Raw genomic sequence first — 12,957 nt, forward strand, 5'->3', positions numbered from 1 at the left:
GATGTAGGCTCAATATACGATTTTGATTTTGATCAGAATTTTACGACACTACGGAGTGGTTGAGGGTGAACATTTTTCATGGCGTTAAGAACTGTGACATGTACGGTCATGTTTGGACAACCAGAATATGCTTCCGCTACATATCTATTTATTTGTATCGTTGCATTTAATTTGCTCACACACACACACATACACACACACTCACACCCATTTTGCAAAATCAAAAGGAATAAGTAGGCAGTCTTTCTTGTCGCAGATATTACCCTTACCAAAATCATATCTCAAGGAGATAATAAACACGCTTACAACATTAGGAAAGTGAATGGATACTCAGGTAGAGTGGTCACAGCTTTACGTAATATGAGATTGGAAAACTGTGACAACGTCCCAGTTTAATGTAAGTGGCTGATTCCATTGTGACATTATCTACGGAGAATAGAGGTTGAAGAAATAATTTAAAGCAGATACGCAAAAATCTGTGCGTTTTAATATACTGTGAAGATTGTCCTACACTGAACGGAGAAGAGAATAGGAGAACTTTCAAAAGTAGTTTCAGGGACTACAGAGATTCTTTCGGGCTGACTTATGACTATTTTCAGTCTGTATGATAGTCACTAAGGAAATTCAGTGTAGTTTCTGAGATAGGTGTATTATAATATTCTGAGGTTGACGACGCGTACAGCTGTTGTGGCCGCTTGAAATGTAAATCCAGTATCTTTATCAAAAAATTAGGTATTTTTTATTTGTAGCAATCATTTCATGTTCCCTGGAACCGACATGTTATGCTGACATGAAGTAGGAGTTGTCACATCTGAAAATTGGAGCACAACTCTGCCAAATGTCAATAGACTAAAGAAAATAACATTGATGAATAAAGGATGTTGTTACTGAAGACTACATTTATGCACTTGTAACACGGATGAAGCAATGAATAAATTACGTTTTCTCCGCCTGTGATGTTGTCTCGTTATTTAGTATGAAAATAAAACCTAATAATATTCCTCTTTGATACCTCCGATAAAATTTTACTTCTGTACAGGCTTATTTTTTAGGTTATGAGTTTTTATTTTAAACTTTGTCAGCGATTTAATTTCATTCACTACGTAGGCACGAGGAAGTATCGTTTTGAGTAAGTAACAAGATGCTTTGAGAAAATAATGTGTGGAAAATAAAACTGAAATGCATAGTGCTAGGAAGGGTCGTCAAATACAGTGAAACTTCGATTTTATGTATTTTGCGAATTTAAGATTCACATCCGTAGTCGTGGATAAAATCCATAGGATCAGTGCTAAGAACTAGTTGAATTTACGTTTCTTCCTAACCATGTTTGCATACGTCCTACGTTCCTACTCGACGATTAGCTTCATTTTGTACCGTTTTCTTCCTATTTCCATTTTCTGTGTGTCTATGAGCCATCTCGATGTCGCCTAAATATTTACATCATTGGCTCTTTTTGGAAACCGTTCAAGAAGGTGACTTTTTGTTTAGAGGTTTTCATTATCAAAATAAAATTAGCATCAATTAAAATATCTCATGTACTTAACATTACTTCATTTGCATAAAAAAATATAAAAAAGGATTGATATGTGTAGATATTGCTACTTTCGGGATGGATATTGATACTTTCTCTGACTTGGTATCGATACTTTGATGGCAACAGAACAGCGCCAAACGGAAGCAGACATCCGTGTGAAAGGAATTTCCTTGGTGGCCCTGACTCGTTCACTTAAATTATACATTCTCTTAGATTAAAGTCGAAATCGCACGGAAAAAGTATCCGATGTTTCCTTTATAACACAGAAATAGAAATTATGCAAAATACGAGTTATTTTACTTCCTAAACTCAGTGGTAAGTGAAGTGGAACAGTGATATAAATTTTAATCGATAATAGCAACTTCTATAAGGGTTCATGCATATGCTTTTGTGTAATAAATAAAAATTTGTTCTTACCTCCCATATCATATGAATAAAAGTCTCTCACGGCATTTTAGTTAGAGGTTGTGTTAGATCGAATGCATCGTGACAATAAAGGTAATTTTGTCACTATTTTAATGTTTATCGTCTGCGAGGTAATTGAACCCTCTGGAAACAAGTACTTAATTAGTTGCCGCCGAGGTGGCTTCTGTCTAACACGGGCTTCCGATCCTTGTTGGAGGACGCAGGCTGACAGAGTAGTTGCTCAACTTTGCGCGGGGTTAATTGATTTGAATCCCACGGAACTAGTCAAGAGGCCCCAGGTTCTCCAGTGGATCTGTTTCAGCATCAGCAGCCTCTAAGTTCTGATACCGTAGCAGGTGAATGGCAAACTGAGCTGCAAATTACAAACTGATGGGAAGGAGCCCTGATTTCATTTAGTTTATGAAATTTTGTATTGAAAATTAAGTTGTGTGACAGATACAGAGAAGTATGCATTATAAAATTATTGTGAAATAATGCTGTTTTAAAATGCAAGTAAATTAGACCTACTCGGTTTTCGCAGAATAATTTGAACAGTGACGAACTATACTGGTCCCTCTAAGGGCCTCATCGTAGTGTTGGTGTCGTACCCTTGCTTTGCGCCGCCCTGAGATTGTACACGATTTAGGGAGCACAAGGTATAATCGCGGTACGCTTGGTTCTTTACGGACGAAGCGGTTTACCACTGTTTCCACAAAGGTTTTGGAGTCGAAATCAAAGATCCTTGGCCAATCCGAGCTTGTGTTCTCTCTGCTAATGACTTCATTGTAGACGACATTCCGCTCTTATCTGCCATGGTTCCTCTTTATACACAGCATATAATGAGGCGAATTACACATTAACTGTGAGAGATATACTGCTCCTTCTCTTATAAGTTCAATGTCGACGGGGCACTAAGTTCAGTTCTCTCCTTCCTCATTAGGACCGTCATTAATTCTTGCCTACAGTTATTCGCCAGACACATATTCATATCGGTGGCCCTTACCTCTTCCCGAGAGAGGAACAATGCGGCCTGCAGGTCCCCTTCGGAACCGGTTTATTGTGTTCTGTATGTATTGCCGGGAAATGTCCTCCATTTACTGGATGCACCATCCGGTCTATACATCTGGCAGAACACGCATGCTGCTAAAAATGTGTTTCCTGACGAGTAGTCTACCTTTGAAGAAGCAAAAACCGTAATCTGACACTGACGTGGTCACTTCATGCAGATGTCCGTTGCATAATTCCAAAGTTCTCAGTGAATGATATCTCTTTTACTTGGGTATAGTCTTCACCGTTTCGCAATAACAATCCAACTGTTAGTGAAATTAATCTTAGAATATATCTTCAGAACGCATCTAGACAAATATTCTTGCAGGAATGTAAAATATAATGTCTCATTAAGCTGATTAAATTTCAGTCTCTTCTAGAAATGTGATACTGTGCTTTAGAGTAGCAGGATGCACTCCTGTATGTAGGAGACGTTAGTTACCTGTATAGAATTATTACACCAGTATATTATAATGCTGTTAATATGTTAGGATCAGTGATACCAGCAAAGACAGAACGTCAAGTAGTCATATGATAATGATAGTCCCTATTGTACGTAACAATCTGTTAAAGGTTAATGTATTTGTATCGACATGGGCCGCCACCATTAGTATTTAGGTCATACAATGTTTCTCTAAAACACTAGTGATAAAAACCAAAACAGTTTCCTCACTAAAGAGACTTCCCCAACACGGTAGCGTTACTTCGTCTGTAGTGATATAGATGTCAAAGCGTTTTAAATTCGTCGGATCGGGTCATTATACTAACCTGTTTGTTCCATTTTCCTCGGATCATAGTGAGCTGGCAAAGTGATTCACTGTGATTTAATGCATTTGATGCCTGTTCGTATCAACAGTACTGGGACGACATTACAGTGCCCATGCATTAATCTCAGATACGAGAACTTAGTATTTCACTATGACAAATTGGATAAATGTTTCTCGACATTATTATTTATATTTACGTGCAAACCTAAGCATTCTATGAGTTATCTTGTCGTCATCTTCAGCCTTTCAATGTCGTACCAGCTGGCCTCGCAGTAGTTAGTCGACAGTGTAACGTCATGAAGACGTTCTGAAATCACTGTACACTCAAATGCTACCAGATATTGTTTCTTGTCTGTGATTGGAAACATCAGAATCATTGCTGATTACATTATACACTCCTGGAAATGGAAAAAAGAACACATTGACACCGGTGTGTGTGACCCACCATACTTGCTCCGGACACTGCGAGAGGGCTGTACAAGCAATGATCACACGCACGGCACAGCGAACACACCAGGAACTGCGGTGTTGGCTGTCGAATGGCGCTAGCTGCGCAGCATTTGTGCACTGCCGCCGTCAGTGTCAGCCAGTTTGCCGTGGCATACGGAGCTCCATCGCAATCTTTAACACTGGTAGCATGCCGCGACAGCGTGGACGTGAACTGTATGTGGAGTTGACGGACTTTGAGCGAGGGCGTATAGTGGGCATGCGGGAGGCCGGGTGGACGTACCGCCGAATTGCTCAACACGTGGGGCGTGAGGTCTCCACAGTACATCGATGTTCTCGCCAGTGGTCGGCGGAAGGTGCACGTGCCCGTCGACCTGGGACCGGACCGCAGCGACGCACGGATGCACGCCAAGACCGTAGGATCCTACGCAGTGCCGTAGGGGACCGCACCGCCACTTCCCAGCAAATTAGGGACACTGTTGCTCCTGGGGTATCGGCGAGGACCATTCGCAACCGTCTCCATGAAGCTGGGCTACGGTCCCGCACACCGTTAGGCCGTCTTCCGCTCTCGCCCCAACATCGTGCAGCCCGCCTCCAGTGGTGTCGCGACAGGCGTGAATGGAGGGACGAATGGAGACGTGTCGTCTTCAGCGATGAGAGTCGCTTCTGCCTTGGTGCCAATGATGGTCGTATGCGTCTTTGGCGCCGTGCAGGTGAGCGCCACAATCAGGACTGCATACGACCGAGGCACACAGGGCCAACACCCGGCATCATGGTGTGGGGAGCGATCTCCTACACTGGCCGTACACCTCTGGTGATCGTCGAGGGGACACTGAATAGTGCACGGTACATCCAAACCGTCATCGAACCCAGCGTTCTACCATTCCTAGACCGGCAAGGGAACTTGCTGTTCCAACAGGACAATGCACGTCCGCATGTATCCCGTGCCACCCAACGTGCTCTAGAAGGTGTAAGTCAACTACCCTGGCCAGCAAGATCTCCGGATCTGTCCCTCATTGAGCATGTTTGGGACTGGATGAAGCGTCGTCTCACGCGGTCTGCACGTCCAGCACGAACGCTGGTCCAACTGAGGCGCCAGGTGGAAATGGCATGGCAAGCCGTTCCACAGGACTACATCCAGCATCTGTACGATCGTCTCCATGGGAGAATAGCAGCCTGCATTGCTGCGAAAGGTGGATATACACTGTACTAGTGCCGACATTGTGCATGCTCTGTTGCCTGTGTCTATGTGCCTGTGGTTCTGTCAGTGTGATCATGTGATGTATCTGACCCCAGGAATGTGTCAATAAAGTTTCCCCTTCCTGGGACAATGAATTCACGGTGTTCTTATTTCAATTTCGAGGAGTGTATTATTTATGTGTAGCTTTCCAGAATCCAGCGCATATTTCCACGCACCACTAGGAATACAGTCTCAGTACCTATTGCACGTAGTGATGTGAAAGGCTAGTTTGATAACATAAGTATATTAGCTAGACGTATCGAACAAGATTTTTAACTCATCAGACATGATTGTATGTCCACTTATGAGACTTGATTCGGCAACAGCACCACGCTGACATAAAAAACAGAGATTTTGACATATCTGCATCGCTCTTAATGTTCTTTCATCACAGATATCGACGTAAGCTGTGTTAGCATATATAAGTTCCGTTGCCTTCGTGACGTTTCCATGGTATATTTCTGGTAAATATATTTTGAACTACCCCGCGAACTGCTAATATAATAATCAACTCTCTAAGAAGACGACACACAAAGTCATTCAAATTTGCGAAATGAAGTTTCACTCTGCAGCGAAATGTACGCTGATTGGAAAAATTTCTCCCAGACTAAAACTGTGTGCTGGGCTGGGACCCGAAACTGGGATCTTCACCTTTCGTGGGCAAATGCTCCGCTATCTGAGCTACCCAAGCCCGACTCACGACTCACCTTGTCATCTTTACCTCATCCAGTACCTCATGCCCTATCTTGTTCCAGAAAGTCTAAGATCCCAGGTTGGAGTTTCTGATCGGCACACTTTTTTAACCTGCCAAAAATTTTCAGTTATTTCGCGGCTTGATATTGGCTACGTAACTCACTGACAGCATTAAATATCCTCCATAAGTGGCTACATGACTATCGTCGCCATATCTTCTCCCTTACTCTGAATAAATATATTTTGAGCGCCCTCAAATCTCGAACCAACAAGCTACCGGATTTGTGTCCTAACGACTGTTAGCAGTTGCTGCGATTCTCCAGTGATTTTTACACTAATATCTGCTTATGGTATATTAAGTGAGAGCTTCTGAGACGCTAACCGTTCCCATACTTTCGCACCTCACCAGCACAGCTTGCCGCCCAGGAGTGTTACCGGTGTGTGATGTGTTGTGTTGCAGTGTCGGTGACAGACGTGACCGCGGTGCTAGGGGGGACCATCGAGCTGCCGTGTGCCCTGCCCACCGAGGGGGAGATCGCGCTCGTCATATGGTTCAAGGATGGCGCTACCTCTCCAATCTACAGGTAAGCCCTCCAGCCTCTCAACAAGGTAATTCATTCTGACACTGTGCCACAGAAAAAAAAAAATCTCGTCTCTCTCCCAGCGTGCTCGCTGTCAGATACAGGTATGACCCACTTTTCGCCTCTGCCATACAGTCCTGAGCACGAAAATCTATTTCCGGCCGTGGACCTGCTCCTTCCACAGTTATCGTCTACTTCGAAAGTCCTGTGTTCATAACCCGAATTTGTTAAAGTGCGAAGGCTTCCAGGGTCTGTGTCAGTCTGAACAAAATCCATTTGAATATTAGACGACATTATTTTCATGCTAGGACCATGATTAAAACCGACGCTCAAACTGTCTATACAGCTTCTAAACCGGTCCTGAAGTCCTGGTGGAGGCGTGTGGCCGTAATAATAGTAGCAATGAAAGTGAATTTAAAAGTACTGGTAATGCGCGTAAGTAATAGGAATCCAGATAGTATTGAATCCTATGTTATGCTCATTATGTGTTTCGGGTTTAGCCATCATTACATGATCATTTAGGATAACTGCAAGCATTGACAACAGCGTTGACTAATTTCCGTACAAAGGTCAAGCAAAACATGTTGTCGTGTACAAAGCGTAGACCTAACCAGTAGCCGACTAGAGTTGCAGTATTACAGACTGTCAATATAGTCGGGTACTGGTTGTTGTCATATTGGTAGTTCGTGAGTTACTTCGCAATGTAGTTACCTAAAATATACCATGTAGTTACCTAAAATATACTAGCCGCGGTGGCCGAGCGGTTCTAGGCGCTTCATTCCGTAGCCGCGCGACTGCTACTGTCGCAGGTTCGGACATGAATGTGTGTGATGTCCTTAGGTTAGTTAGGTTTAAGCAGTTCTAAGTTCTAGGGGACTGATGACCTCAGATGTTAAGTTCCATAGTGCTCAGAGCAATTTGAAACATTTTTTGGTCGTAAAGTCACGGAACTTTTATATGCTAACATTGATTATGTCTACCCTTTGTGCACGTCAACAGATGTTTTGCTTGACCTTTGTACAAACATTATTCATCGTTGTTGTTAATACACGTAATGATCTTAAATGGTCATCTGATGATGGTTTACGCCCGAAATGCGTCATCAGCATAGTAAAGGATTCAATGCCACCGAGATCTGTACTATTTATGCGACTTACTAGAATTTATAAATTCCCTTGCATAGTTACTGTCTATGCAGCGTGTGGAGCGGAGAGTTATAATTAAATGCTCCGTGTTTTTCCTTATGAAAATATTTTTTGTCATTGAGTGCTTTCCATTTATCTCCGCCGACTTCCATTGTGCGAACTCTACTTTTGTGCCCAACCAGAACGCGATGAAGAAAATATCCAGTCTGCAAGTTCATATTTCTCTTTGTGCTCACAAAAATAAAATTTTACTACTTTTTATTATTTGCTCACTAAAATAAAATTTTGCACTATTATCAATTCAGAGGTGATCTCAACGGGAAGTTTCAAGTCAAATGATGTGTCGTCCTGACTTGTAATCACCGAAAAATAATTGCTCGCCTTAAAAGCAAAAAATTATGTCGCCACTTGCCACGCACTTTTGTCAACATCACGAGTGGCACACAAATAGTTACATTCGTGAAATCTAAGCGCTCCAGGACAGTGTACAGTCCTCGTGAGTTCACTTCGTACTTTTACCGACAACGGATTCATATCTGCCCTGCTCTGACGTAGTCCAAGGCAGAACTCACGCAGACAGTCTGATATCTCCGTGCCAAATATGTCGTTCCAATTTTTTTTTGTCGTTCCACTGGCCTCTCTTGCTGTATTTATATAGACTTCTGCGATCTCGCGTTGGCCCTACACCATATTGAGGATATGTAACACTTTCTTTGGCTTTTCAGTGTACTTTGAAAGTACGTCTTACTTGATTTCAGAAAGAACTTCCAGTTGATCTTTGTAGAAAATATTTATCTTGACCACAATCCAACAGTACTCGTGGAGAACAAAATTTTAACAGCATTGATACCAAATTTATAACTGCGTAGCAGAATGACTTTCGCTACTGGTTTTCGGAGCGAGATACGGAATGCAATACCAAGAAAGGGGGATATTTAGCTACCCGGAATTCGGCCACCACTCCAGATCTGCCCTGGAAATGTCTTACGGTTTAAAACCAGGTTGCTAAATATTTGTCTTACCATTATATAATCAATATGAAACTTTGCCGTCCCTTCAGTCTCTTCCACGTATACAACCTTCTTTTACGACTCTTAAACCAAGTGTTAGCAATGATTAAGTTATACTCTGTGTAAAATTCCACCAGGCGGCTTCCTCTTTCTTTCCTTACCCCCCCCCCCCCCCCCGTTCCTTTTTCACCTACTACTTTACCTTCTCTTCCTTTTGCTACTATCGAATTCCAGTCTCCCATGACTATTAAACTTTCATGTCCCTTAACTATTTGAATAATTTCTTTTACCTCATCATGCATTTCTTAAACCTCTTCATCTCCTGCAGAGCTAGTTGGCATATATACTTGTACTACTGTGGTAGGCTGAGAATTCGTGTCTATCTTCGCTACAATATTGCTTTCGCTATGCTGTTCGTTGTAGCTTATCCGCGTTCCTATTTTTTTATTCATTATTAAACCTATTCCTGCATTACTCCTATTTGTTTTTGTATTTATAACCCTGTATTCGCATCCCCAGAAGTCCTGTTCCTCCTGCCACCGAACTTCACTAATTCCCACTATAACTAACTTTATGCTGTCCACTTCTCTTTTTAAATTTTCTACCCTTCCTGCGCGATTAAGGGATCTGACATTACACTTTCCGCTTCGTACAACGCCATTTTTTTTTCTTCTAATAGATATGTTCTCCTGAGTAGACCCCGCCCGGAGACCCGATTGGGGGACTGTATTACCTCCGGAATATTTTACCCCAGGGGATGTCACAACCATTAGCCATACAGTAAAGCTGCATCCATTGGGGAAAAATTATGGCTGTGGTTTTCCCGTGTTTTTTTGCAGCCGTTCGCAGTACTAGCAAAGCAATGCTGTTTTGCTAGATTTTACAAGTCCAGTTCAGTCAATCATCCAGACTGTTGCTCATGCAACTGCTGAAAAGGATGCTGCCGCTCTTCAAGAACCACATGTTTGTCTGCCTCTCAACAGAAACCCTTTAGCCGGTCGGAGTGGCCGAGCGGTTCTAGGTGACCGCTATGGTCGCAGGTTCGAATCCTGCCTCCGGCGTGGATCTGTCTGATGTCCTTAGGTTAGTTAGGTTTAAGTAGTTCTAAGTTATAGTGGACTGATGACCTCAGATGTTAAGTCCCATAGTGCTCAGAGCCATTTTTTGAAGAAACCCCTTCGTTTTGGTTGCACCTACGGTTCTGCTATCTGTATCTGTGAAGCAAGCAAGCCTCCCTAGCAGTGGCAAGGTCCATGATTCATGGAGAGTTGTTGACACTGTATATTGGTGAAAGTGGTACAGTTGTAGGCTCCCTCAAAGGCAACTGGCGAATCAGCTACTCAACAGAACCAACAGTTTAGCAAATGTCGGTAAAGTAAACGTTATTTAAAATAAGGCACAAATGCTTTTAGACAGGAACATTCTTGATTACATCTACATCCATATTCATCAAACCACCGTACGGTGCGTGGCGGAGGGTACCCTGTGCCACTGTTACTCATTTCCTTTCCTGTTTCACTCGAAAACGGAGCGAGGAAAAAAACAACTGTCCCCACGCCTCCGTATAAATCCGAGGCACCGACGGATCGAACTATCTCTCGTATCTTATCTCCGTGCTCCTAACTCTAAACTGATATTGGCGGCAGGAGAATCGTTCTGTCATCATCTTCGAATGGTGGCTCTCCTAATTTTCCCGGAAGTGTGCCCTGAAAAGAACGTCGCATTTCTCCAGGGATTCCCATTTGATTTCCTTAGCATGTCCGTTATACTTGAGTGTTGATCGAACTTCCCGGTGAAAAGTGTAGCACCCAGTCACTGAATTGCTGTGTTCCTTTACCCAGACCATGTGCGTATCCCAAACATTCGAGCCGTACTCAAGAATAGGTTACACTAGCGTCGTATTTGCGGTCTCCTTTATAGATGGAACACAGTTTCCTGAAACTCTCCCAATAAACCTAGTCGACCATTTGCCTTCCCTACAACAGTCGTCACACACTATTTTATATAGCCTTACAGCTTTACGCCCAAATATATTAAGGACGTTACTGTGTCAAGTAGGGAAGTAATAATACTGTATAGAAACGTTACAGGTTTCTTTTTCCTGCTGATCAGCATCAACTTACATTTTTCTACATTTAGATCTAGCTGACATTGGTGAAAGCTACTAGAAATTTTGTCTAAGACGTCTTGTATCGTTCTACAGTCACTCATCGACGACATGTTCCCGTCATCAACAAACAACCGCAGAATACTGCCTATTCTGTTCGTCAGAGCATTTATATGTATACAAAATAATAGAGTTTTATCACACTTCTCCGGGTCATTCATAACGATACACTTGTTTCTGATTACCTCTCGCCGTCAGGCGACGTACTGGTTTTTGTTAATGGAGAATTTGTTGTCCCATGTACATATCTGGGAACCTATTTCATATGCTCATACTTCCATTAACAGCTAGTGCACCATTCGTTCAGTGCGGGAAAAGGGAGGGTTACACATCAGCAACATAATTTCCTAACAAATAACTTGATTAATGAGACGAAATATCTACGTCTACATCTATATTCCGCAGGATACCTCATGATGTGTACCCTAGGGTGTCATCCGTACCACCATTAATTGTCCCCTTTATCTCTACAGTCGTCTATAGTACGCGTGGAAGAACGATTGTTGGTAAGCCTCCCTGTGCGTTCGGACATATTCAGTTTTACCTTTCCGGTATTGTCGCAAGATATAGGTAGGTGGTAATAATACACTGACTGATAACACTAGAACTATTTAACAGTAAAGCACGCCATCGTCCAAATACTCCTAATTGTTGCAAAAAACGAAATTACTTAAATATGGAGTTACCAGTAAACAGATACAAGCATTTTGCAACCAAAACTGGCTTACTTCAAGAGGTACGCAAAAAGCTTTAGCTCCGAACGGAAAATGTTAAATGAGAAAGTTGTAGGGCTTAAAAATATCTATCTAATACTTTTCTGTGCGTATCGATTGCTTTATTATGTTTCGTTAAAATCGGGCTCTGTTAAGATTCACTTTCTCATACTTGCTATTTACTGTAGGTATCGCCCGCATTAAGTCCAAAAAAGTACTTGTTTGAAGAAGTAAAACATATTAATTAGTTTTCGAGGTATATCGATTTTTGAAAACAGTAGCGCTCTCGGTAACTGGCAGGATTTTCTCAGCGGATGACCTCACTGTAACGGTTTTAGGCTTAATTTCTTCGCAAAGAGTTGTGCTACCATGCAATTAAATAATATTTACTATTATATTAATTGCAAGGAATAAAAATTACATTGATAAACTTGCAGGTTTATTGGGCGATTTTTTTTTTTAAGTAACTAAGCGCTGGCCGCTGTGATTCCAAATTTTGCTCGCTTGCAAGGTGTTTGGTCACTTGCTTCCGGATCACGTTCACATATTTTCTAATATTTTGCAGTAGCTTGACGAGATAAACACGAACGTCAGTGCCTTTTTTGTCTTAGAAGCAAAGTAGCCCTTTGAATATTAAATTTTTATTTAATTTACATTTTGTTTACGTTTGAAGTCGTTTTAATAACTTTGTATCATTAAAACAATATTATCATTTAATACCTTAATCTTAAATGTTTTGTTTAACTAACTATACTTGCGATATATTGTTGCTACTTTCCTTAAGACTTTCTTCCTACTTCAGTACTTACTTATTTTTGGTACAAAATTTAAAAAAATGCAACGTATCAGTTACTAATTATCTCGGCTCCAAAATCGTAGAAATATTGTTTTTAAAATTCGCGGAAAATGTCAGCAGTTCTTTTCTTTCAAATTTATTTTAACAAAAACTGTTACTCTAGAGCTATCCGATGAGAAGATGCAGTCCGTTACGTACGTTTTTAACTTACAGTTCATAGCACGTATGGGAACGTGAGTGTTAACAAGTTACAAAGACTTCAATTTTAATGATTCTTATATGTATCTCGTAATCAGTAGATCCTTTCACGCCCTACAGATTCCTCATTAATTATTTTTCGATCAAAGCTACAGTTTTTTAGGTGTTTAAGGAAAATCTTTTTTTTTTTTTTTTAATGTTCGCCATCTTAAGC

The 12,957-nt window shown here is 41.6% G+C and overlaps 1 protein-coding gene across 1 annotated transcript in view; it reads left to right on the forward strand.

The window, feature by feature from the left end:
- Positions 1 to 12,957, forward strand: part of LOC126275201 (neural cell adhesion molecule 2-like) — a 1,450,213-nt gene that overhangs the window by 543,712 nt on the left and 893,544 nt on the right. Inside the window, exon 2 of the mRNA XM_049977177.1 lies at positions 6,594 to 6,717. Coding sequence (XP_049833134.1) covers positions 6,594 to 6,717 — 124 coding nt within the window. The remainder of the gene's footprint in view (positions 1 to 6,593; positions 6,718 to 12,957) is intronic.

The sequence above is a fragment of the Schistocerca gregaria genome, chromosome 1, assembly GCF_023897955.1.
Source record: "Schistocerca gregaria isolate iqSchGreg1 chromosome 1, iqSchGreg1.2, whole genome shotgun sequence".
Lineage (NCBI taxonomy): Eukaryota > Metazoa > Arthropoda > Insecta > Orthoptera > Acrididae > Schistocerca > Schistocerca gregaria.